Below are 24,293 nucleotides of genomic sequence, written 5' to 3' on the forward strand. Positions count from 1 at the left end.
TCCACTGTAATGATACCAAGTAGAGGAGCGTATCTAGTCGATACTACTATGATTACGTTGATATTTTTTGGCATTACAAAATCTTCTTTTGTTTTTTTTAAATTTATATTATGTTTATAAACTCAGGAAATATGTCCCTGGACACATTAGGACTTTGAATATGACCAATGTATGATCCTGTAACTACTTGGTATCGGATTGATCCCCAAATTTGTGGTAACATCCAAAACTAATGTAAAGTATCAAACAACAGAAGAATAAGTGATTATTAAATTTTAACAGAAGTGTAGATAGAACATGTTAACATAAGCAGATATTAACAGTAAATGAACAAGTAGATTAATAATTAATTTTCTACCAATTGTCCTTAATAATTTTGACAAAATAATAGAATGGAAAATGACACAATATGCTACTGCATATGTCAGCAGACTAATTAGGAGCCTTTGTTTGCTTACTCACTAAAAAAAGACAATTAGTCTTTTATGTTCACTATTTTCTTTAAGGACAAACTTGCAATAAGAAACATATGTTTAATGTACTCTAAGATTTTTTGTTAAAATAAAGCCAATAATGCCATTTTTGTGGTCCCCTTTATTTAGAAAAGTACTGAAAAGTATCGAAATAATTTTGGTACCGATACCAAAATATTGGTATGGGGACAACACTAGTTCCTGGTGATGATTACCCATAGGCACATCCATAATTTTTTATCCTTTGGATTCTGCTACCTAAAGTATAACGGACAAAATACAATGTCAATAACTCAACAACAGTAGAATATATAAACATGTGTATAAAGCTATAGTAGTGCCAGGTAAAATGTGTTTATTTGACCTTTGTCCTCCTCTATACAGTACCTCACTGGTTTCATTTAAATCGCCCAAAGACTTATAAAGAGCCCATTTTTTAATACAAACCCATCCAACTTACGGCCCCCATCGCCTTATGAGCTGCACTTTATTTGGTGTCAGCTGGGCCGTGACAGACAGCGTGTTAGTGCTTCATTAGTGCACAGTAAATAACACACAAACAATCATGTCATAAATCTGCTTGAACCGCTGACCCAGTAAACAACGGGCCGCCCGCTTTCTTGCAGTCAGCCGAGCGTGACGGCTTGAACCAGCTCAAACGAGCGCATTCGACCTATAAACCTTTGAAGGATGGAAGCGAAAGAATAGGCGGAACAAAAACAAAAACAAACTGGAGCGCAGGCCGTGTAACTGTTTTATGCAGGCGGAAACATTTCTTTTTAAACGTGCTAAAATAATCAAAAAGTGATGCAACAATTCAGGTCAATGATACAAACTCTTTATAGCTGTGGTGTCCAAAGTGCGGCCCGGGGGCCATTTGCGGCCCGCCACACATTCTGGAAATGCTATTGCAAAAATAAAATAAAAAAAAAGTGGAATGAGGTGGAATCTAACTAGAAAAAGTTGCAATGTTGACACAAAGCTGCCATGCAGGCTATTTCTTTCCCTTTGTCTATCTTTATTTTTCTTTTTTTGCCATTGCTCAAAAAAAAAGGAAAAAAATAAGATCAATGTTATAATGAATTATTGACCTATTCAAGGCTCCAATTATTATAAATATTTCACCTTAAAATGTTTTATGTGGAACATATTGCATATATTGTGCGGTTGCCGTACACAAACATTGTTTTCTTTGACAAAAGAGCAAACAAAATAATAGTTCAAACGTAAAATCGACCGATATATCTGAAGTTGATCTCGTAACTTATGTGTTGCAAGTTTAAAAACATAAATAAAAATGTATCACTTTATGAGAGGGGCACCTTTTGGATGCCAAATATATGTAATGGGATTTTATTTATATTTTCACTGTGATTACTCAAAAATAATAATGAATTAAAACCAATGGTGTCCTGTATTATTATTATTTTTTAAGGCTCTAATTACTTCAAACATTGCTTTCTGAATGTTTTAGGCAGTGGGGGAAATACTGCATATTTCAGTTTTATTAGAAAAAACAAAGGCATAACACCTTTCTTTTTTTCTTTTTTTTAACTTTAAATCAACCTGAAGTTGATATACTGTAGAGATTTACTGTAAGCATTAAATAAAATAAAAAAATAATAATTTGACTTGTTTTTAACATTTTAATGACTTCGACCCTTTAACACTAGAAGTCCCAGCATTTTTCTGTCTACCTAGAAGACCCAGAGAGGGGTCATTTGGCCCGACGCTTTTCCCGAATACACTAATCACTCATTTTGTTATGGTAATGAGGCTGTTAGGGGCAGTTTGTCTAGGTAGACAGAAAAATTATACATGTGGGAAATGCCGAAAGGAGCAATGGCAGTGCCAGGATTGTGAGTGACTGCTCAAATGTATGTCAGTCACGTTTACATGGACATGGTTTTTCATTCTTTGTAAATATGCTTTTTTCTTTGTAAATTTTTTTTTTAAAACTATTTTTGGCACACAAAAATAACAATTGCTTCTGCAACAACCCTCCACACCAAAACTGGGAAAACAGTTGCTTTTTCATTCTTTGTAAATATGTTTTGTTTTGTATTTTTTTTAACAATAAATGTCAGAGTGTTGATCCCTTCATTCTGTTGATCCTTGCAAAAACACACACAACCTACCTCAGAACTAAAGCTTGAGCTGTAAGGTCCCCTCCCCCACACAGGCTCAAGTGGCCCCCTGCCGTGTGCCACTAACAGCCACATTTTCATAACAAAAGGAGTGTCAACAGGGGGGACTAGGGGTCAAATGACCCTCTTGTGTGTTTTCTAGGTAAAAGTGTCAATTGACCCTTCTCTGGGACTTCGCGTGTTAATGGTCCCCTGGAGCCCTACAGGTTAAAAATAACATTAAAAAATTAATACAAATAAAATCCATATATTTTGTTATGGTTTGAAAATGAAAAATATCAAAACGGCCCCCGCATGCTTTAATTTTTCCGTGTGCGGCCATCAATGGAAAAAAGTTTGGACACCCCTGTTTTAAAGGCTTAATGTGAATTCACAGGGGATTGTTCCTTTCTTCTTTATTACTCCTTCAGACATGCTACTGAAAATGTTCCCTTTTTTTTTTTTGAAATTATTTTTTATAGGCCATGAAGCGTCTTGGCGCTCTCCAGTGACCTATATAGAGAAACCCTCGCAATAACGTTGTATGTCAGCCGCCCAGCGGAGAAGACTTTTCATACACCCTCATACTCAACTCCGGCAATTCTTCTCCCTTAATCGCTTGTTTTCATGGACGCGGGCCAACACATTCGTTTGCCAAGGTCATTCCTGGCTGGCAGAGTACAAGCCGGAATCTTTCAAAAGACAGTATTAACGATGGAATGTTTCTGGTCACCGCATGCCTTTTGTTGCTGCCTCCGGGCTCTTTTGTTCCTCGTAAATCTGTTGCGCTGCGGCTAGTGACGTTCTATATGTTCACCACTGGCTGCAACATTAAGTCTATTTGCACCGTCTACTGAGATCCAACACCCGAGCTGTCAGGGAGCTGTCAGTGTGATGCAACACTTCTCTAACACTGACAATCCCACTCAAATCTCAGCATTTATACAACTGTATTGTCATGCAGGTCTACTTAATGTGGTGCTCAATGTGTCCACATTTAGGGGCATAGCCCCTCAATTCTGGGCCCCCATACACAAGACTACTACAGGGTAGGGTTGTACGGTATACCGGTATTAGTAGTGCCGCGATACTAATGAATCATATTAAAATGATAAAGGTGAAGTTATAACACTGAAAACGCCCTCAGGAAGAGGTGCTTTAAGACATGGCTAGCTAGCTAGCGGCTAAAGTCCAGCCCCAGTCGGCAGTGTTTTAGCTACTTCTAAATCACTAATCCTCGCCTCCATGGCGACGAATAAAGTACAATTCTTACAAGTCTCATCCCTGCAGGACGAGGAATAGCTAAACATGCTTCACTACACACCGTAGTTGTCACACCGTGGTGAGGGAAGTCCTGTTTTGGGGTTGTCTGGCACACTTCCTGTTTTATTTTGAAAATTCTAATCCTCCTCTCGTTTCAGGCCACTTGCCCTTCCTCCTGTGTCACTGGTCTGATGTCTCTCCTGATTGCCTGATTGTGCCCACCTGTGTCACCCTCCCTCATGTGTATATAGTCCTCGTCTTCCCCTGTCTTGTTGCCAGAGTATATCGTCTCGCTACGTACCTCCAGCCTTGTCCACAGCCTTGTTCACAGCCATCAACCAAGTTTGACAAGTATTGTCTCGCTTTGTTTATTGATTCCTTTGTTCCCTCTGAGAGAGTGATTTTCTTTTGCTAAGTTTTTTTGGTCAAGTCTTTTTGTATCAATTTTCATAGTGCCTTGTCTTCCTTTTTTCTTCCTCCTTCTGGAGCGCTTTTAGTTTTCAGGCTTCTCAAATACTTTATACATACTTTCTGTTTATAGCGTCTCGACTTTTTAGCATGAGTGAATTTCCTTTTTGTAGATTATTATAGATTGTTGGTTTTTTTGTGTATTCAACTCATAGAACTTTTTGGCTATTGCCTGTTCCTCCTTATGGAGTGATTTTCTGTTTATTGCCTTATGTCCTATGCTAATACCCTATAGGTGCTTGAATATATCATAGATAGATTTTGTAGCCAATTTCCTTAATCACTCTGTCCTAGAGAAAGCAAGAAATTATCTAAATAAAGGTCTGAGTCAATTGTCACTCCTCTGCATCTGAGTCCTCATTTACGCCAAGACATAACAGTAGTTCACCGGCGTCAAAATGTAAACAAACGCCATTGGTGGATCTACACCTAACATCCACTGTAATGATACCAAGTACAGGAGCGTATCTAGTCTTTCGTTTTTTTAAATGTATATTATGCTTATAAACTCAGGAAATATGTCCCTGGACACATGATGACTTTGAATATGACCAATGTATGATCCTGTAACTACTTGGTATCGGATTTGATACCCAAATGTGTGGTATCATCCAAAACTAATGTAAAGCTTCCAAATGATCCAAGTGATTATTACATTTTAACAGAAGTGTAGATAGAACATGTTAAAACAGGAAGTAAGCAGATATTAACAGTAAATGAACAAGTAGATTAATAATTCATTTTCTACCACTTGTCCTTAATAATGTTGACAAAATAATAGAATGGAAAATGACACAATATGTTACTGCATATGTCAGCAGACTAAATTAGGAGCCTTTGTTTGTTTACTTACTACTAAAAGACATGTTGTCTTGTATGTTCACTATTTTATTTAAGGACACACTTGCAATAAGAAACATATGTTTAATGTACCCTAAGATTTTTTTGTTAAAATACAGCCAATAATTCCATTTTTTGTGGTCCCCTTTATTTAGAAAAGTACCAGTACTAAAATATTGGTATCGGGACAACACTACTACAGGGTCCCTCATCCCACCCTAAACCCAACTTCCCTGCTCCATACACACAAACTTGGTATGTTTACTCAACAAATCATTGCATGGATTTGGTCGAAACCAGCGTTTTAAAACTCGTCTAAAAACTAGGGCTGTCAAAAATAACGAGTAATCACAAAAAAATATTGCATTAAAAATGTATAGTTGCAGATTAATCATGCAATTTATCTCGGGCATACAGTACATGCTCATTTACTTTAACCGCAGATGGTTACCTGCAAGGCGGCGTGGGTTGTTACACGCTCAGTGGTCAGGTCAGTGCAATTCCGCTATAAAATACATCCAGGCAGGACTTTTGATGAAACGGTTTTGGACAAATAAATGACGTGCATTCAAGTGAAACATTTAAATGATCTTTGTTTATGACATTCTGACAATAAAATACTCTTTTATTTTATGCTGCCCTTTTTTTTTTTTGCTGCAGCTGTTACATATACTGCAATATTGTACATGGTAATTGTTATATATTGTATATATTATTTTAAAATATAACATAATATATAAGTATATATTATATACTGTATATATAATATATAAATATTACATATGTTAGATTTTATATTGCTACTACAGTACATTTTTAGTCTATTTTATACCTGCATTATCCTTTCCATCCTTACCCTTTCCATCCTTTGTAACTGAGCTACTGTGTGGAACAATTTCCCTTGTGGATCAATAAAGTTTGTTTAAGTCCAAGTCTAAGTCTAAAATGGCATTTATGTCAAAATAATGGAGTTTTTTTTAGGTCAACTTAGTTCATGTAAACGATTAATCAAGATTAATCCAAATTCAAAAGTGGGATCAATCTAAATAAGCATATCAGTCATTTGACACCATTAGTAAAGACCTCTCCGTTTTTGACTTTTTAAAGATGAGATTAACATATTTACATATCTAGATAAACCCCATAAATAATTTGGTTTCCATACACTGTAAAGTGGCCAGAATATGAATTTAAATATTCATATAACTTGTAATTTTATACTTAAATATGATCATAAATCTGTCAAGTTATCCCTTACGTCAGGGTATAAAGTTAAAGTACCACTGATAGTCACACACACACTAGGTGTGGTGAAATTACCCTCTGCATTTGACCCATTCCCTTGTTCACCCCTTGGGAGGTGAGGGGAGCAGTGAGCAGCAGCGGTGGCCACGCTAGAGAATAATTTTGGTGATTTAACCCCCAATTCCAACCCTTGATGCTGATTGCCAAGCAGGGAGGTAACAGGTCCCATTTTTATAGACTTTGGTATGACTCGGCCGGGGTTTGAACTCACGACCTATCGATCTCAGGGCGGACACTCTAACCAAAAGGCCACTAAAAAAGCGTAAAATTATATTATTATATTATTATATTTTATAATTACTACTGCATCTTCTGGGAGTTTTTGAATGTACCACAGTTATGTGCAATGAGATGCAAAATTAAAACTTGTACAATAATTTCATTTTTAGGCAACATCTCACTGTATAAGTAAGAGGCATGATTCATAATCACAAATCCACTTTCACTGGTTTAGAGGCAATGCAGCAGCAGCAACTCAACATGTCAATACGGTAGCTGCATAAGCTAGTTAGCGCTCTGTGAAGGCTTATAATAAGAGTATCGCTAATGCTTGGTAAATTTTCATGTCCTAAGATGTAAATGGAGTATTGTTGGCGGTTTGGGAATGTTTTTTTATAGGGCTTTATGGGCGCAATAGAGTACTCCCATTACCTGCATTGTTAGCCACCTCTTACTGGCCGTATTTTACGGAGTAGAATGCATTAAAAAAAAAAACAACGTATGTAATCTTGTCTCACATAAAGATTGTCAATGATAGGCAAAATTTTTTTAAAAAAAGTGCAGTTCACGCTTTTAAATGTGAGATTTGATGACGTTGTCACGTCTTTGTTGAGTGAAGTGTTTACCGCTAAAAGGCGGCTTTTTAAGTATGTATTTTAACATTTTATTTAAAAAGAATCACATAAATGTGAATCAATGTAATTCAAGAAAATAGAGCAACTCCAAACCAGCTTTACAGCTTTTAAGAGAAAGTCAAACACAAATATACAAATAGACGGAGTAGACATTGAAAGGGTAAAGGAAAACATATTTTTGGGTGCAATAATAGATGATAAAATGAATTAGAAATCTCATGTAAAAAGTATACAACATAAAGTAGCAAGAATCACGTCAATAATGAATAAAGCAAAACATGTTCTGGACCAAAAATCACTTCATATTCTTTACTGCTCACTAGTGTTACCATATCTGAGGTATTGTGCAGAAATATGGGGAAACAACTACAAATGTGCGCTTCATTCACTAACTGTGTTACAAAAAAGATCAATTAGAATAATACATAATGTTGGATATAGAGAACATACAAAGCCTTTATTTATTGAATCACAAATATTGAAATTCAACGATTTGGAGCATGTGCAAACAGCTTAAATGATGTACAAAGCAAACTATAACCTGCTAGCCAAGAATGTACAACAATTCTTCTCAACAAAAGAGGAGAAATATTACCTTAGAGGAATTTATAACATTCGTATGCTCGTACAACACTTAAAACCTTTAGCATATCTGCATGTGTAATTAAATTATGGAAGGGATTAAGCAAAGAAATCAAACAAAGCACCAATATGATTCAGTTTAAGAGACTGTTCAAACTACAAGTGTTCACAAAGTATACAGAACAAGAGTTATGATGAATATCTTAAACCCTTTTTTTTAATTTGTTTTTAATTGAGACAAAGACTATTTATGTATTTCATTTTTGTTTTCTTACTATGGTATATTACTTGTTTATTATTTATTTGTTTACTGTTATGTTGCAGATAACAAGGAAATAGGATACAATTGCTTAAGTATAAGAAGGGGTGGGATTAAATAAGCTCAGCTTCTTCCTACTCCTTTTCGGACGTGCTGTAATGAAACAACTGTAAATTTGTGATGAATTACATTGTATCGTATGCATGTTCCCAATAAACTGAAACTAAACTAAACAATATTTAGGATAGAAATGTACACTTGAGAAGACACACAAATACAATACTAAAAAAAAGAAAAAACAATAATTGATAAACGCAACAGTATATAATGTGAATTAAGTGAAGTGAATTATATTTATATAGCGCTTTTCTCTAGTGACTCAAAGGGCTTTTACATAGTGAAACCCAATATCTAAGTTACATTTTTAAACCAGTGTGGGTGGCACTGGGAGCAGGTGGGTAAAGTGTCTTGCCCAAGGACACAACGGCAGAGACTAGGGTGGCGGAAGCGGGGATCGGAACCCTCAAGTTGCTGGCACGGCCACTCTACCAACCAAGCTATACAGATAATGATAATAATGATATAATTACTGCAATAGTTGTTTTAATCCAAAAATAGATTTTTTTTTTTAAATAGCAGATTTTCTGGGTTGTAAAATCGATTAAAAAAATAAATAAATTGATTTAGAATGGGAATAAATAAAAACACATTTGTGAGCACCCGTACTTTTTTCGGGTGCTGTAAGTGTTGCGGCCATGTATTTTTGATTTGAAAATGAGAGCCAAAAAATGATCTCACTGTAAACAACAGACTTCAGACACATCGGCGGCGTCTATTTAACGAGGGCGGCGCTACAAGGAGGTAATTACAGTCAACGGCTGACAGATTGATGACTAACGGCGACAACTTCGTCTATAAAGCCTACCGGGCTGCAAACATTTACTGCGGCAGGCAACTTTGATACCAGCGGTGGTTAAAAAGGTAAAATGGAACAATAAAATTAAAAAAATGCTTTTATAAGCCTTTCTGAATTATTTGTTCTGATGCTCTGCTAATTACTTTCTTTTCCTATCCAGTGGTGCCAGCAAGCAACTCAAGGCCGTTTTTTTTTGACTGTGCCCTTTTTTTTTTTTTGTCTGAGAAAAAGTTCTCATTAGCGGCAAGGCCAGCGCTCAGCGTTCGGAGCCATCCTCCGGCACGAAACTCTCCCAGTATGGCGTCCCCTGTTCAGGTGGCCCCCCACAATAGCTCACTTCCTATGTGTCCCCAGTCTACCCGCGTCGGCGACGTCTTCAAATATGTCACCTCTGTGGTTTTTGTCGTCGTTTTCGTGCTGGGGATGGCGGGCAATTTGATGCTGCTGAGAATAATTCACAAGAAGACACGCCCGAGGAGCGGCGCGAGCATCCTGATTGCAAGTCTGGCTTTGGGAGATCTGGTCCACGTTGTGATAGACATCCCGGTCAGCGCCTACAGGGTGAGTTGTCGGCCGCACACAGGCAATTACAAGGCCGACATAATGCGGGGCCTTATCGCCTTTCTACCATCCCAGCCTATCTTGAATTGTTAATTGTCATGTTTTTTTTCCCCCCCTTTATGCTAAGCTCGTGGTAGGAGGTTGGCCTTTTGGCTTGGCGTTGTGCAAGATGGTGCCTTTCATCCAGAAAATGTCTCTTGGTATTACAGTGTTCAGTCTGTGTGCTCTCAGTGTTGACAGGTAAGCACATTTCTGCCACCATTTTAATATATATGTTTATATTGTATATTTACTATCCACTACTACTACTACCATGAATTGATTAACGTGGACCCCGACTTAAACAAGTTGAAAAACTTATTCGGGTGTTACCATTTAGTGGTCAATTGTACAGAATATGTACTGTACTGTGCAATCTACTAATACAAGTTTCAATCAATCAATCAATCACTAAACGGGAATCACAACCAGTGTAAGGAAAATTACTTTAAAAAAGTAATTCATTAGAGTTACCCATTACTTTCTCAAATAAGTTAATTACTATCTGAATTTTTCTTTAAAGGCCTACTGAAATGAATTTTTTTTATTTAAACGGGGATAGCAGATCCATTCTATGTGTCATACTTGATCATTTCGCGATATTGCCATATTTTTGCTGGAAGGATTTAGTAGAGAACAATGACGATAAAGTTCGTTACTTTTGGTCTATGATAAAAAAAAGCCTTGCCCCTACCGGAACTAGCGTGACGTAGTCAGTTGTTCGCCTCCTCATATTTTCCTATTGTTTTCAACGCAGCTAGAGCGATTCGGACCGAGAAAGCGACGATTACCCCATTAATTTGAGTGAGGATGAAAGATTCGTGGATGAGGAACGTTAGAGTGACAGACTAGAATGCAATGCAAGACATATCTTTTTTCGCTCTGACCGTAACTTAGGTACAAGCTGGCTCATTGGATTCCACACTCTCTCCTTTTTCTATTGTGGATCACGGATTTGTATTTTAAACCACCTCGGATACTATATCCTCTTGAAAATGAGAGTCGAGAACGCGAAATGGACATTCACAGTGACTTTTTTCTCCACGACAATACATCGGCAAAGCTCTTTAGCTACTGAGCTAACGTGATAGCATCTGCAGATATAAATGCAGATAGAAACAAAATAAATAAATCCCTGACTGGAAGGATAGACAGAAGATCAACAATACTATTAAACCATGTACATGTAACTACACGGTTAATAATTCTCAGCCTGGCAAAGCTTAACAATGCTGTTGCTAACGACGCTGAAGCTAACTTAGCGACTTAGCAACCGGACCTCACAGAGCTATGATGAAAACATTAGCGCTCCACCTACGCTAGCCAGCCCTCATCTGCTCATCAACACCCGTGCTCACCTGCTTTCCAGCGATCGACGGCACGACGAAGGACTTCACCCGATCACAGATGCGGTTGGCAGCTAGCGTCGGCTAGTGCGTCTGCTATCCAAGTAAGTCCTCCTTGTTGTGTTGCTACAGCCAGCCGCTAATACACTGATCCCACCTACAACTTTCTTCTTTGCAGTCTCCATTGTTCATTAAACAAATTGCAAAAGATTCACCAACACAGATGTCCAGAATACTGTGGAATTATAAAATGAAAACAGAGCTATTTTGTATTTGCTTCAATGGGCTACCGATACTCCTGTTTCACTGGCTACGTCACGCGCATACGTCGTCATCCAAAGGCGTTTTTAACCGGAAGTTTAGCGGGAAATTTAAAAAAACATGCAAATTTGTAACATATTGGCTCTTAATTAGTCATTATTAAGTACGTATTAATGCCTTATTCTGCATGGGCTTATTATACAACCAGTAAGCCATTAACTAAGAGTCTTCCCTCAATAACCTCAGAATTATTGCTTATTAGTAACACTAACCCTAACACTTATATGTTCCCCTAGTGTCCAAATAACTCTAAATTAAGTCTTTCTTACTTTAATAAGCAACTAATTAATGGTGAATATGTTCCCATACTAAAGTGTTACTGTTACTTTTTTTTTAAGCTTTCATATATCTGGTGTATGCAGTTGAGATGTTTCATGAGAGAAGAGTGCGTGAGTGTGCGCCTTTAAAAGGCGAGTGTCAAGTGAAGCGTGACATAAGCGAGGGCGCACTTATTGAATATTTTAGCTCAGCATTGGTAGTCTGCGGACTGGAAGGGGGTTGTTGACTGTAGCACCTGTGGAATATTTTCAGTTTTTTGTGGAATATGTTAGTTAAAAAAGCGATTGAACGTGCGTCGATGGCTGTGTTTCTCCTTGTCCACAAATGGTTTATTGTAGGATTATTGTGTGAATGCTTCAGGATGCGCCGTTTTGTGGGCGGTCTTATTTACGTGGCTCACCTTCGGCAGAGTCTTTTTCCGTCATCTTTGTTGTAGCGGTGTAGCGTGCAAGGACGGGAGTGGAAGAAGTGTCAAATTGTTTTAATGACATTCAGACTTTACTTAAATCAATAACGGAGCACCATCTCTTCATCCGTGGCTCACTAGTGCAACAACAACTCCGGAAATGTGTTGTGTGAAAAACCGTCCGACCGGAACTCTCTAATAACTAAAGTTCCTTGGGTGAATAATATAAACTCACTACACCGGTATGTTTTAACACTTTCATGGTGAGTTTACTGACAGATATAAGTAAGAACTTTAAACTACTTTTTATTAAAAATGGCAACAGCGGAGGATGAATGTCCCATAACCAGAAGATAGAGATAAAGAAGAAGCGTATCGACTACGGCGTCGGCACGGGCTACAAAGGCGGACTTGCACAATTTTTCAGGACTTATGCAGATCCCAAATACAGATCAGCAGGTACCAGAAGGTAAAAAAAGTTGGTTTTTGCATAATATTGCGAAACAAAACGCCAGATAATGTCTTACCTTAAACACACCGTAAAAATACTCGTATGTTGAAGCACAGTACAATCCACCAAGCGGTGCAGCTTCATAGCTTACCAACGTCTTACTAAAACATTTTGATGGATTTTTGAGCGCCGTGTGTATGTTCTATATTTTCAATGGAACATATAAAATGTTGGTGTTGTTTACTTGAGTCATATTGCAGTCCACACGTATGTGTGACTGCCATCTACTGGTCACACTTATCATTTCACCATATACCAAATAAAATAGCTTCGAGGTCGGTAAGCAAAACCAGAATTATTCCGTACATTAGGCGCGCCGGGTTAAAAGGCGCACTGTCGAGTTTTGAGGAAAAAAAAAAAAAGATTTTAAGTGCACCTTATAGTCCGGAAAATACGGTAATGTGTGTCGATGTACTCGATACTTGGATACCAAGTCAATACCAACATGCATTATATACATCAATATTTGATTTTTTCAGTTTCGTTAGTACCGAATACTGTACAACATTTTTTTCTCTGCGAAGCGTGTCCATTCTCGGTATGTGTCAAATAAGAAAGTGTTACAGCTATTCTTTTGTTTAGTTTCTTGTTCAGTTTTTTCTTGCGTTTTTGGCTTCACTTCCTGCTTTACGCTCTTATTCTGTTTCCACTTCCTGTTTTGTTTGTTTCTGAGCGCTTCCCTCCTCACCTGTGGCTTGTTTGCGTTGATTGTCTCACCTGGTGTTGGAGGGCTATTAAAGCCAGTCTCCCTCCTTTGTTGGTTGTGGGATCATTCCAAATGTTTGGTGTTGAAAGGAACTTTGATGGTTTGTGGCATGTTTCGCTTCTTGTTAGCTCTCTTTAGTTATTTTTCTTGCACGGGTTCCCTTTGTGCCTATTCCTGTGGCACTCTACCTTGAATTTTTGGAATTTTGACATTAAAAACCCATTTACTATACAAAGCGCATTCCTAACAGAAAGCCTGCTGTTTTAAAAAAATGTATAGTGTTTCCTTTTCTTTACTTATTCGTGGAAGCTTGTTAGGAATGAGGATTTGGTGCTTCCGGTTCGCCCTCGCTAATATAGAAGTGAGGTAGTGTAGCCTACAGTAACTGTAGATGTGGGGGAACTCAGCTATGCAACACACCTCATACGCCACTGGTTCGCTGGAGAATAAGACGTAGCAGAAGTGATCTGTAATGCACTTCAGCGATTGTAAGTACATACTGTATTAAAAGGGAAAGAGCTGTATACCGTATTTTCCGGACCATAGGGTGCACCGGATTATAAGGCGCACTGCCGACGAGCGGGTCTATTCGGGTCTTTTCTCATACAAAAGGCACACGGGATTATAGGGCGCATTAAAGGGGTCATATTATGATTTTTTTTCTAAATGTAAAACACTTCCTTGTGGTCTACATAACATGTAACGGTGGTTCTTTGGTCAAAATGTTGCATAGATGATGTTTTACAGATCATCTTCAAGCCGCTTTCTGACAATTGCTTCAGGATGCGTCGTTTTGTGGGCGGTCTTATTTATGTGGTTCCACTTCGGCAGCGTCTTCTCCCGGTCATCTTTGTTGTAGCGGTGTAGCGTGCAAGGACAGGAGTGGAAAACATATCTAAAGATGGCGTTAACTTTTATAATGACATTCAGACTTTACTTCAATCAACAACGGAGCAGCATCTCCTCATCCGCCAGAAATGTGTCCCGTGAAAAACCGTCCGACCGGAACGCTCTAATAACTAAAGTTCCTTGGGTGAATAATGTAAACTCACTACACCGGTATGTTTTTGCGCTTTCATGGTGAGTTTACTGACAGATATAAGTAAGAACTTTACACTACTTTATATTAGAAATGGCAACAGCGGAGGATGAATGTCCCATAACAAGAAGATAGAGAAAAATAAGATTATCGACTACAGTGTCGTCACTGACTACAAAGGCGGACGCGCATCATTTTTCAGGACTTATGCAGATCCCAAATACAGATCAGCAGGTACCAGAAGGCAAGAAAAGTTCCTTTGCATAATATTGCGAAACAAAACACCAGATAATATGTCTAACCTTATACACAAACCATAATAATATTTGTATGTTTAATGCACCAACAATCCATCAAGCGGTGCAGCTTCGTAGCTTACCAAAGTCGTACTAAAACATTTTGATAGATTTTTGAGCGCCTTGTGTAATGTTCTATATTTTCAATGGAACATATAAAATGTTGGTGTTGTTTACTTGAGTCATATTGCAGTCCATGTCAGGCTTGTCACTGACAGGTTGGTTATGTTTTACAAACCCCGTTTCCATATGAGTTGGGGAATTGGGTTAGATGTAAATATAAATGGAATACAATGATTTGCAAATCATTTTCAACCCATATTCAGTTGAATATGCTACAAAGACAACATATTTGATGTTCAAACTGATAAAACATTTTTTTTTGCAAATAATCATTAACTTTAGAATTTGATGCCAGCAACACCTGACAAAGAAGTTGGGAAAGGTGGCAATGAATACTGATAAAGTTGAGGAATGCTCATCAAACACTTATTTGGAATATACCACAGGTGAACAGGCAAATTGGGAACAGGTGAGTGCCATGATTGGGTATAAAAGTAGATTCCATGAAATGCTCAGTCATTCACAAACAAGGATGGGGCGAGGGTCACCACTTTGTCAACAAATGCGTGAGCAAATGGTTGAACAGTTTAAGAAAAACCTTTCTCAACCAGCTATTGCAAGGAATTTAGGGATTTCACCATCTACGGTCCGTAATATCATCAAAGGGTTCAGAGAATCTGGAGAAATCACTGCACGTAAACAGCTAAGCCCGTGACCTTCGATCCCTCAGGCTGTACTGCATAAACAAGCGACATCAGTGTGTAAAGGATATCACCACATGGACTCAGGAACACTTCAGAAACCCACTGTCAGTAACTACAGTTGGTCGCTACATCTGTAAGTGCAAGTTAAATCTCTCCTATGCAAGGCGAAAACCGTTTATCAACAACACCCAGAAACGCCGTCGGCTTCGCTGGGCCTGAGCTCATCTTAAGATGGACTGATACAAAGTGGAAAAGTGTTCTGTGGTTTGACGAGTCCACATTTCAAATTGTTTTGGGAAACTGTGGATGTCGTGTCCTCCGGAACAAAGAGGAAAAGAACCATCAGGATTGTTATAGGCGCAAGTTGAAAAGCCAGCATCTGTGATGGTATGGGGGTGTATTAGTGCCCAAGACATGGATAACTTACACATCTGTGAAGGCGCCATTAATGCTGAAAGGTACATACAGGTTTTGGAGCAACATATGTTGCCATCCAAGCAACGTTACCATGGACGCCCCTGCTTATTTCAGCAAGACAATGCCAAGCCACGTGTTACATCAACGTGGCTTCAAAGTAAAAGAGTGTGGGTACTAGACTGGCATGCCTGTAGTCCAGACCTGTCTCCCATTGAAAATGTGTGGCACAAAATGAAGCCTAAAATACCACAACGGAGACCCCTGGACTGTTGAACAACTTAAGCTGTACATCAAGCAAGAATGGGAAAGAATTCCACCTGAGAAGCTTAAAAAATGTGTCTCCTCAGTTCCCAAACGTTTACTGAGTGTTGTTAAAAGGAAAGGCCATGTAACACAGTGGTGAACATGCCCTTTCCCAACTACTTTGGCACGTGTTGCAGCCATGAAATTCTAAGTTAATTATTATTTGCAAAAAAATAAATAAAGTTTATGAGTTTGAACATCAAATATCTTGTCTTTGTAGTGCATTCAATTGAATATGGGTTGAAAAGGATTTGCAAATCATTGTATTCCGTTTATATTTACATCTAACACAATTTCCCAACTCATATGGAAACGGGGTTTGTACTTAAGGGCTTCACGCATCTGCTGTTCTTTATAGAATGTCAAATACGACTGTTATTTATGAGCGTATTTATAATCACAGCGTTGTTTATTTTAAATACACTGGAGGCTGCAGAACACTGCTGTTCTTTTTTTAATGTTACCTCTTGGCAGCTGATAGTGGAATTTAGATTCTGTACCAAAACATGTTGACACACAGTGGGCCCCATTCAGCAACCGTTCTTAAGAACACATTTTGTTCTTAGGCCCACTTACGGAGTTTTTAAGGAGATTTTTGTATTTCACGACCATGTAGACCTATTTTCCCGAAGTGACAAATATTTATTTGAACGCTTTAGGCTACCTCAGCTGTCCCCCCTTTCTTAAACTTAAATTTTGACATTGTGCATTTCCCCCGCGGGATAATACGAATTTCTCTTCTGTAATCTGTTTGTGTTATCTCTGTGTGTTTGTTGAGATTTTCCGCGGGAATTGTGCCCTTATATGGGGAATTAAAGGCCTACTGAAACCCACTACTACCGACCACGCAGTCTGATAGTTTATACATCAATGATGAAATCTTAACATTGCAACACATGCCAATACGGCCGGGTTAATTTATAAACTGCAATTTTAAATTTCCCGCCACACTTCCGGTTAAAAACGTTTTATTATGCTGACGTATGCGTGTGACGTCACAAGGACAAGGGAAGTATTCGGAGCCCGGAGAATCCTATACAACAAGCTCTGTTTTCATTTCATAATTCCACAGTATTCTTGACATCTATGTTGGTGAATCTTTTGCAATTTGTTTAATGAACAATGGAGGCGGCAAAGAATAACGTTGTAGGTGGGATCGATCGGTGTCTTAGCGGCTGGCTGTAGCAACACAACAAGGACTACTTACTTAGCAGACGCCTAGCCGATGCTAGCCGCCAAACGCACGGCTGAAGTCCTTCGTCGCGCCGTCGATCGCTGGAACGCAGGTGAGCACGGCTGTTGATGGGCAAATGAGGGCTGGCTGGCGTAGGTGGAGCGCTAATGTTTTTATCATAGCTCTGTGAGGTCCGGTTGCTAAGTTGCTAAATTAGCCTTAGCGTCGTTAGCAACAGCATTGTTAAGCTTTACCAGGCTGAGAATTATTAACCGTGTAGTTACATGTACATGGTTTAATAGTATTGTTGATCTTCTGTCTATCCTTCCAGTCAGGGATTTATTTATTTTGTTTCTATCTGCATTTGAGACAGATGCTATCATGTTAGCTCATGCTAAAGAGCTTCGTCGATGATGGGTGAAGTCCTTTGTCGCGCCGTCGATCGCTGGAACGCAGGTGAGCACGGCTGTTGATGGGCAGATGAAGGCTGATGAATGGGCAGATGAGGGCTGGCTGGCGTAGGTGGAGCGCTAATGTTTTTATCATAGCTCTGTGAGGTCCGGTTGCTGAGTTGCTAAATTAGCCTTAGCGTTGTTAGCAACAGCATCGTTAAGCTTTACCAGGCTCAGAATTATTAACCGTGTAGTTACATGTACACGGTTTAATAGTATTGTTGATCTTCTGTCTATCCTTCCAGTCAGGGATTTATGTATTTTGTTTCTATCTGCATTTGAGAACGATGCTATCACGTTAGCTCAGTAGCTAAGTGTGTCACCGATGTATTGTCGTGGAGATAAAAGTCACTTTGAATGTCCATTTCGCGTGCTCGACTCTCATTTTCAAGAGGATATAGTATCCGAGGTGGTTTAAAATACAAATCCGTGATCCACAATAGAAAAAGGAGAGAGTGTGGAATCCAATGAGCCAGCTTGTACCTAAGTTACGGTCAGAGCGAAAAAAGATACGTCCTGCACTGCCTCTAGTTCTTCACTCTAACGTTCCTCATCCACGAATCTTTCATCCTCGCTCAAATTAATGGGGTAATCGTCGCTTTGTCGCTCCAAATCTCTTTCGCTCCATTGTAAACAAAGGAAAATTGTGAGGAATAGTACCTCCTGTGACGTCACGCTACTTCCGGTACGGGCAAGGCTTTTTTTTATCAGCGAGCAAAAGTTGCGAACTTTATCGTCGATTTTCTTTTCAGCAAAAATATGGCAATATCGCGAAATGATCAAGTATGACACATAGAGTGGATCTGCTATTCCCGTTTAAATAAAAAAAAAATCCTTTCAGTAGGCCTTTAAGGGCGTATGGAAATTACGGAATTAAGGGTGTTTACATATGCATATTGGAGAAATAAGGGCGTGTTTATGTGCAAATTATGATAGATACACACTCGCTAACCATTTGGCATTCAGCAACTTAAGAACAGCAGGTGGGAACAATTTGGCCATTTAAGAACACGTCATGTATTTTAATGGACTCATCTTAGGAAATCAATTAGGAACTTATTTCTGAATGAGTCCCAGTGATCCTAAATACTTGAATAAGAAAGCAGTTGCATTTAAAGGTACATGGGTGCAGTTTATTTTTTATTTTTTATGGCGGTATTGAATAAGAATTGAGGAAACTCGTAGGTATTGGTATCGACTACAATTATGGTATCGTGACATCCCTGTGTGTCGAGTATTTTTCAGTGGACAGTAGGTCTATACTTCTATAGAAGCCGTGCACATACTACTCTTAAATTATGACCTAATTTCATTCTAATAGCATTGTCCCTTGAAAAAAACAGTTGCTAAAGTGCGAGGGGTCTACTCACTTTGTGATTAACCTAAAAACTAAATGTTTTAGGTACCGTGCAGTCGTATCTTGGCAACGGATCAAAAGCACAGGAGTGTCAGTGGTGGAAATATCTCTCATATGGTTGGTCTCCATTATACTGGCTCTACCCGAACTTGTCGGCTTCTCCGTGATCAACGTACACTACAAAGACCAACATCTGAGGATTTGTCTGCTCCATCCTGTGCAGACCACGCCGTTAATGCAGGTGACCATGATGCAAGCCACAAGTAATAATAACCTGTGTTTGATGTTACTGTACTTTCTTATCCGGTCTGCAGCACATCGGTCTTCTGCCAGCTGCACTACCTTTGGTTTTTTTTAGTGGCCTTTTACGCAGCAGTTACATGAAATACAGGACTCACACATTTAGCAAGGTTGCATACACAACATCTTTGTAGAGGGGTGTTGTACTTTGGATGTGTTAAATATTGGTGAGGTTCTGGCTGAAGGTTAAAACCAGTGAAGTTGTCACGTTGTGTAATTCGTAAATAAAAACAGAATACAATGATTTGCAAATCATTTTCAACTTATATTCAATTGAATAGACTGCAAAGACAAGATACTTAATGTTTGAACTGAGAAACTTAATTTGTTTTGCCAAATAATCATGAACTTAGAATTTAATGGCAGCAACACATTGCAAACAAGTTGGCACAGGGGCATTTTTACCACTGTGTTACATGGGCTTTCCGTTTAACAACACTCAGTCAACGTTTGGGAACTGAGGAGACCAATTTTTGAAGCTTTTCAGGTGGAATTCTTTCCCATTCTTACTTGAGGTACAGCTTAAGTTGTTCAACAGTACGGGGTCTCTGTTGTGGTATTTTAGGCTTCATAATGCGGCACACATTTTCAATGGGAGACAGGTCTGGACAACAGGCAGGCCAGTCTAGTACCCGCACTCTTTTACTATGAAGCCACGCTGTTGTAATAAGCAGGGGCGTCCATGATAACGTTGCTTGGATGGCAACATATGTTGCTCCAAAACCTGTATGTACCTTTCAGCAATAATGGTGCCTTCACAGATGTGTAAGTTGCCCATGCCTTGGGCACTAATACACCCCCATACCATCACAGATGCTGGCTTTTGAACTTTGCGCCTATAACAATCCAGATGGTTCTTTTCCTCTTTGTTCCGGAGGACACGACATCCACATTTTCCAAAAACAATTTGAAATGTGGACTCGTCAGACCACAAAACACTTTTCCACTTTGCATCAGTCCATCTTAGATGAGCTCGGCCCCAGCGAAGCCGGCGGCGTTTCTGGGTGTTGTTGATACAGTAAATGGCTTTCGTTCCTGAGCCCATGTGGTAATATCTTTTACAAACTGACGTAAGTTTTTGATGCAGTACCGCCTGAGGGATCGAAGGTCACGGGCATTCAATGTTGGTTTTCGGCCTTGCAGTGATTTCTTCAGATTCTCTGAACCTTTTGATGATATTAAGGAGCGTAGATGGTGAAATCCCTAAATTCCTTGCAATAGTTTGTTGAGAAATGTTGTTCTTAAACTGTTCGACAATTTGCTCACGCGTTTGTTCACAAAGTGGTGACCCTCGCCCCATCCTTGTTTGTGAATGACTGAGCATTTCATGGAAGCTGCTTTTTTACCCAATCCTGGCACCCACCTGTTTTCAAGTAGCCTGTTCACCTATGGGATGTTCCAAATAAGTGTTTGATGAGCATTCCTCAACTTTATCAGTCTTTTTTGCCACTTCTGCCAGCTTTTTTTGAAACATGTTGCAAGCATCAAATTCCAAATAATTCCAAAAAAATAACAACGTTTTCCAGTTTGAACGTTAAGTATCTTGTCTTTGCTGTCTATTCAATTGAATATAGGTTGAAAATGATTTGCAAATCATTGTATTCTGTTTTTATTTACCATTTACACAACGTCCCAACTTCACTGGTTTGGGGTTTGTACAATGGTAAAGCGTCAATGAGAAATAAGAGCTTCCCAGTGTGGACTGTGATAATTGCAAATATACATTTGTTGACAGAATTGTCTTTGTAATCTGAGTACACATTGTTACAAAAGGAAATACTGGAAAACTATGTCACAATTAGTGCTGTCAAATGGTTAGAATTAATAATTAATCACATTAATCATCCAAATTGGAATAATCATCAAATAACACGTGCATATTTCAAACTTACCTAAAAAATGAACCAAATACTTGTACTCAAATGCAATTTTATCGTCAGAATGTCAAAGAGTAGTAACATTTATAGAAAACATTTTAATTGTGTGCCGGTCATTTATTTGCTCAAGGCTTAAACGTTTGAGCTGAAGTCCCGTCGGTTTGTATTTTGAAGTGAAATGAGCCACGTATGCATTGACCTGAGCACTCACCAAATTGTAGCCCACACCACCTCTTAGTTTCAAGTAAAAGAGCATGTACGCTGAAAATAAATTGTGGCATTAATCTGAGTTTATACATGATTATTGCGATTTTTGTTTTAAATGAATAAGATGAGTTAACTTGTTACTTTTGACATCCTTAGTCACAATATGTCACATGCATTTTTTAAGAAGAATGCATCCATTATTTAAATGTGTTTTAACTATTAAATGAACCTTAAATAGCTCGGCATAGCTCGGCATAGCTCGGTTGGTAGAGTGGCCGTGCCAGCAACTTCAGGGTTCCAGGTTCGATTCCCGCTTCCGCCATCCTAGTCACTGCCGTTGTGTCCTTGGGCAAGACACTTTACCCACCTGTTCCCAGTGCCACCCACACTGGTTTAAATGTAACTTAGATATTGGGTTTCACTATGTAAAGCGCTTTGAGTCACTATAGAAAAGCGCTATATAAGTATAATTCACTTCACTTCACTTCACTTCAAATATGACTTATTTATCTTTGTGGAAAATATTGGACACAATTTTTTGTCAAGCGTATGAGATGTGATGCAAGTGACACTATTGTTTTTATTGTTATTTTTAAAATTTTTTTTTTTTTTTTAAATGGCTGTCATGATAATCAATCAATCAATCAATCAATGTTTATTTATATAGCCCTAAATCACAAGTGTCTCAAAGGGCTGTACAAGCCACAAAGACATCCTCGGTACAGAGCCCACATACGGGCAAGGAAAACTCACCCCAGTGGGACGTCGATGTGAATGACTATGAGAAACCTTGGAGAGGACCGCATATGTGGGTAACACCCCCCCCCCCCCCCCCCCCCCTCTAGGGGAGACCGAAAGCAATGGATGTCGAGTGGGTCTGACATAATATTGTGAAAGTCCAACACATCAGCGAAAGTCCAGTCCATAGTGGGGCCAGCAGGAACCATCCCGAGTGGAGACGGGTCAGCAGCGTAGAGATGTCCCCATCTGATGGACAGGCTAGCGGTCCATCCCGGGTTGGGAGCAGAGTAGAAAAGAAAAGAAAAGAAACGGCAGATCAACTGGTCTAAAAAGGGAGTCTATTTAAAGGCTAGAGTATACAAATGAGTTTTAAGATGATACTTAAATGCTTCTACTGAGGTAGCATCTCTAACTTTTACCGGGAGGGCATTCCATAGTATTGGAGCCCGAATAGAAAACGCTCTATAGCCCGCAGACTTTTTTTGGGCTCTGGGAATCACTAATAAGCCGGAGTTCTTTGAACGCAGATTTCTTGCCGGGACATATGGTACAATACAATCGTCAAGATAAGGCAGGAGCTTGACCGTGTAGTATTTTATACGTAAGTAGTAAAACCTTAAAGTCGCATCTTAGGTGCACAGGAAGCCAGTGCAAGTGAGCCAGTATAGGCGTAATATGATCAAACTTTCTTGTTTTTGTCAAAAGTCTAGCAGCCGCATTTTGTACCAACTGTAATCTTTTAATGCTAGACATAGGGAGGCCCGAAAACAAAACGTTACAGTAATCGAGACGAGATGTAACGAACGCATGGATAATGATCTCAGCATCGCTTGTGGACAAAATGGAACGAATTTTAGCGATATTGCGGAGATGAAAGAAGGCCGTTTTAGTAACAATCTTAAAGGCCTACTGAAACCCACTACTACCGACCACGCAGTCTGATAGTTTATATATCAATGATGAAATCTTAACATTGCAACACATGCCAATACGGCCGGGTTAACTTATAAAGTGACATTTAAAATTTCCCGGGAAATATCCGGCTGAAACGTCGCGGTATGATGACGTATGCGCGTGACGAAGGCAGTTGAACGCGTCATCTTGGAATAGGTCCCTCCCAATTTAAACAGCTCTGTTTTAATCGCTAATTTCCACAGTATTCAGGACATCTGTGTTGGTGAATCTTTTGGAAATTTGTTCAATTAACAATGGAGACTGCAAAAAAGAGAGTTGTAGGGAAGCGGTGTGTTGCTGCTGGATGTAGCAACACAAACCAAAACACAACCGGTGTTTCATTGTTTCTTTTCCCAAAAGATGGCGGCCAAGCTTTACTATGGAACAAAGAAGTCAAGCGAACACGGTTGGATTGGACGACACATACGAAGTACAGTGTATTATGCAGCGAACATTTCGAAAGATCATGTTTCGAAGAGGGTCCCTTGCGAATGGCAGAAATGGGAATCAGCACTCGTCGACTCGTGCTGAAGAAAGGTGCGAAGCCAACTATTTTCGATAGACCACGGACAAGTCCGGAGCACCCGACCCCCTCCATAAGCGGACAGACTGGGCACATGAGGTCTGCATTTGCCAAAAGGGAAAGGAAGAGGGTAAGAATCTTGATATCCAGTTTTCATAGTCAGACTACACTGTTCCAATATCCATTTCTTTGTTCTCAATTGTTGAAACCCCCCCACCTCCACACCCCGGATTGTAAATAATGTAAATAATTCAATGTGATTATCTTGTGTGATGACTGTATTATGATGATAGTATATATATGATAGTATATATCTGTATCATGAATCAATTTAAGTGGACCCCGACTTAAACAAGTTGAAAAACTTATTGGGGTGGTACCATTTAGTGGTCAATTGTACGGAATATGTACTTCACTGTGCAACCTACTAATAAAAGTCTCAATCAATCAACCAAAACTAACACACACAGTCATAGACTACTCCAGTGGTTCTCAACCTTTTTTCAGTGATTTTCCCCTGTGAACATTTTTTTAATTCAAGTACCCCCTAATCAGAGCAAAGCATTTTTGGTTGAAAAAAAGAAAAAAAATACAGCACTATGTCATCAGTTTCTGATTTATTAAATTGTAT

At 39.0% G+C, this 24,293-nt stretch overlaps 1 protein-coding gene across 2 annotated transcripts in view; it reads left to right on the plus strand.

Annotated features, from left to right (window-relative positions):
- Positions 1-24,293, plus strand: part of LOC133664489 (uncharacterized) — a 59,656-nt gene that overhangs the window by 30,932 nt on the left and 4,431 nt on the right. The window contains exons 1-3 of one of the 2 annotated variants that reach the window (XM_062069149.1): positions 9,782-9,887; positions 19,106-19,301; positions 23,500-23,792. In XM_062069149.1, coding sequence (XP_061925133.1) covers positions 19,175-19,301; positions 23,500-23,792 — 420 coding nt within the window. In that variant the 5' untranslated portion in view covers positions 9,782-9,887; positions 19,106-19,174. Of the gene's footprint in view, positions 1-9,781; positions 9,888-19,105; positions 19,302-23,499; positions 23,793-24,293 lie in introns of those variants that run through there. The other variant, XM_062069150.1, reaches the window with a different exon arrangement.

The sequence above is a fragment of the Entelurus aequoreus genome, linkage group LG14, assembly GCF_033978785.1.
Source record: "Entelurus aequoreus isolate RoL-2023_Sb linkage group LG14, RoL_Eaeq_v1.1, whole genome shotgun sequence".
Taxonomy (NCBI): domain Eukaryota; kingdom Metazoa; phylum Chordata; class Actinopteri; order Syngnathiformes; family Syngnathidae; genus Entelurus; species Entelurus aequoreus.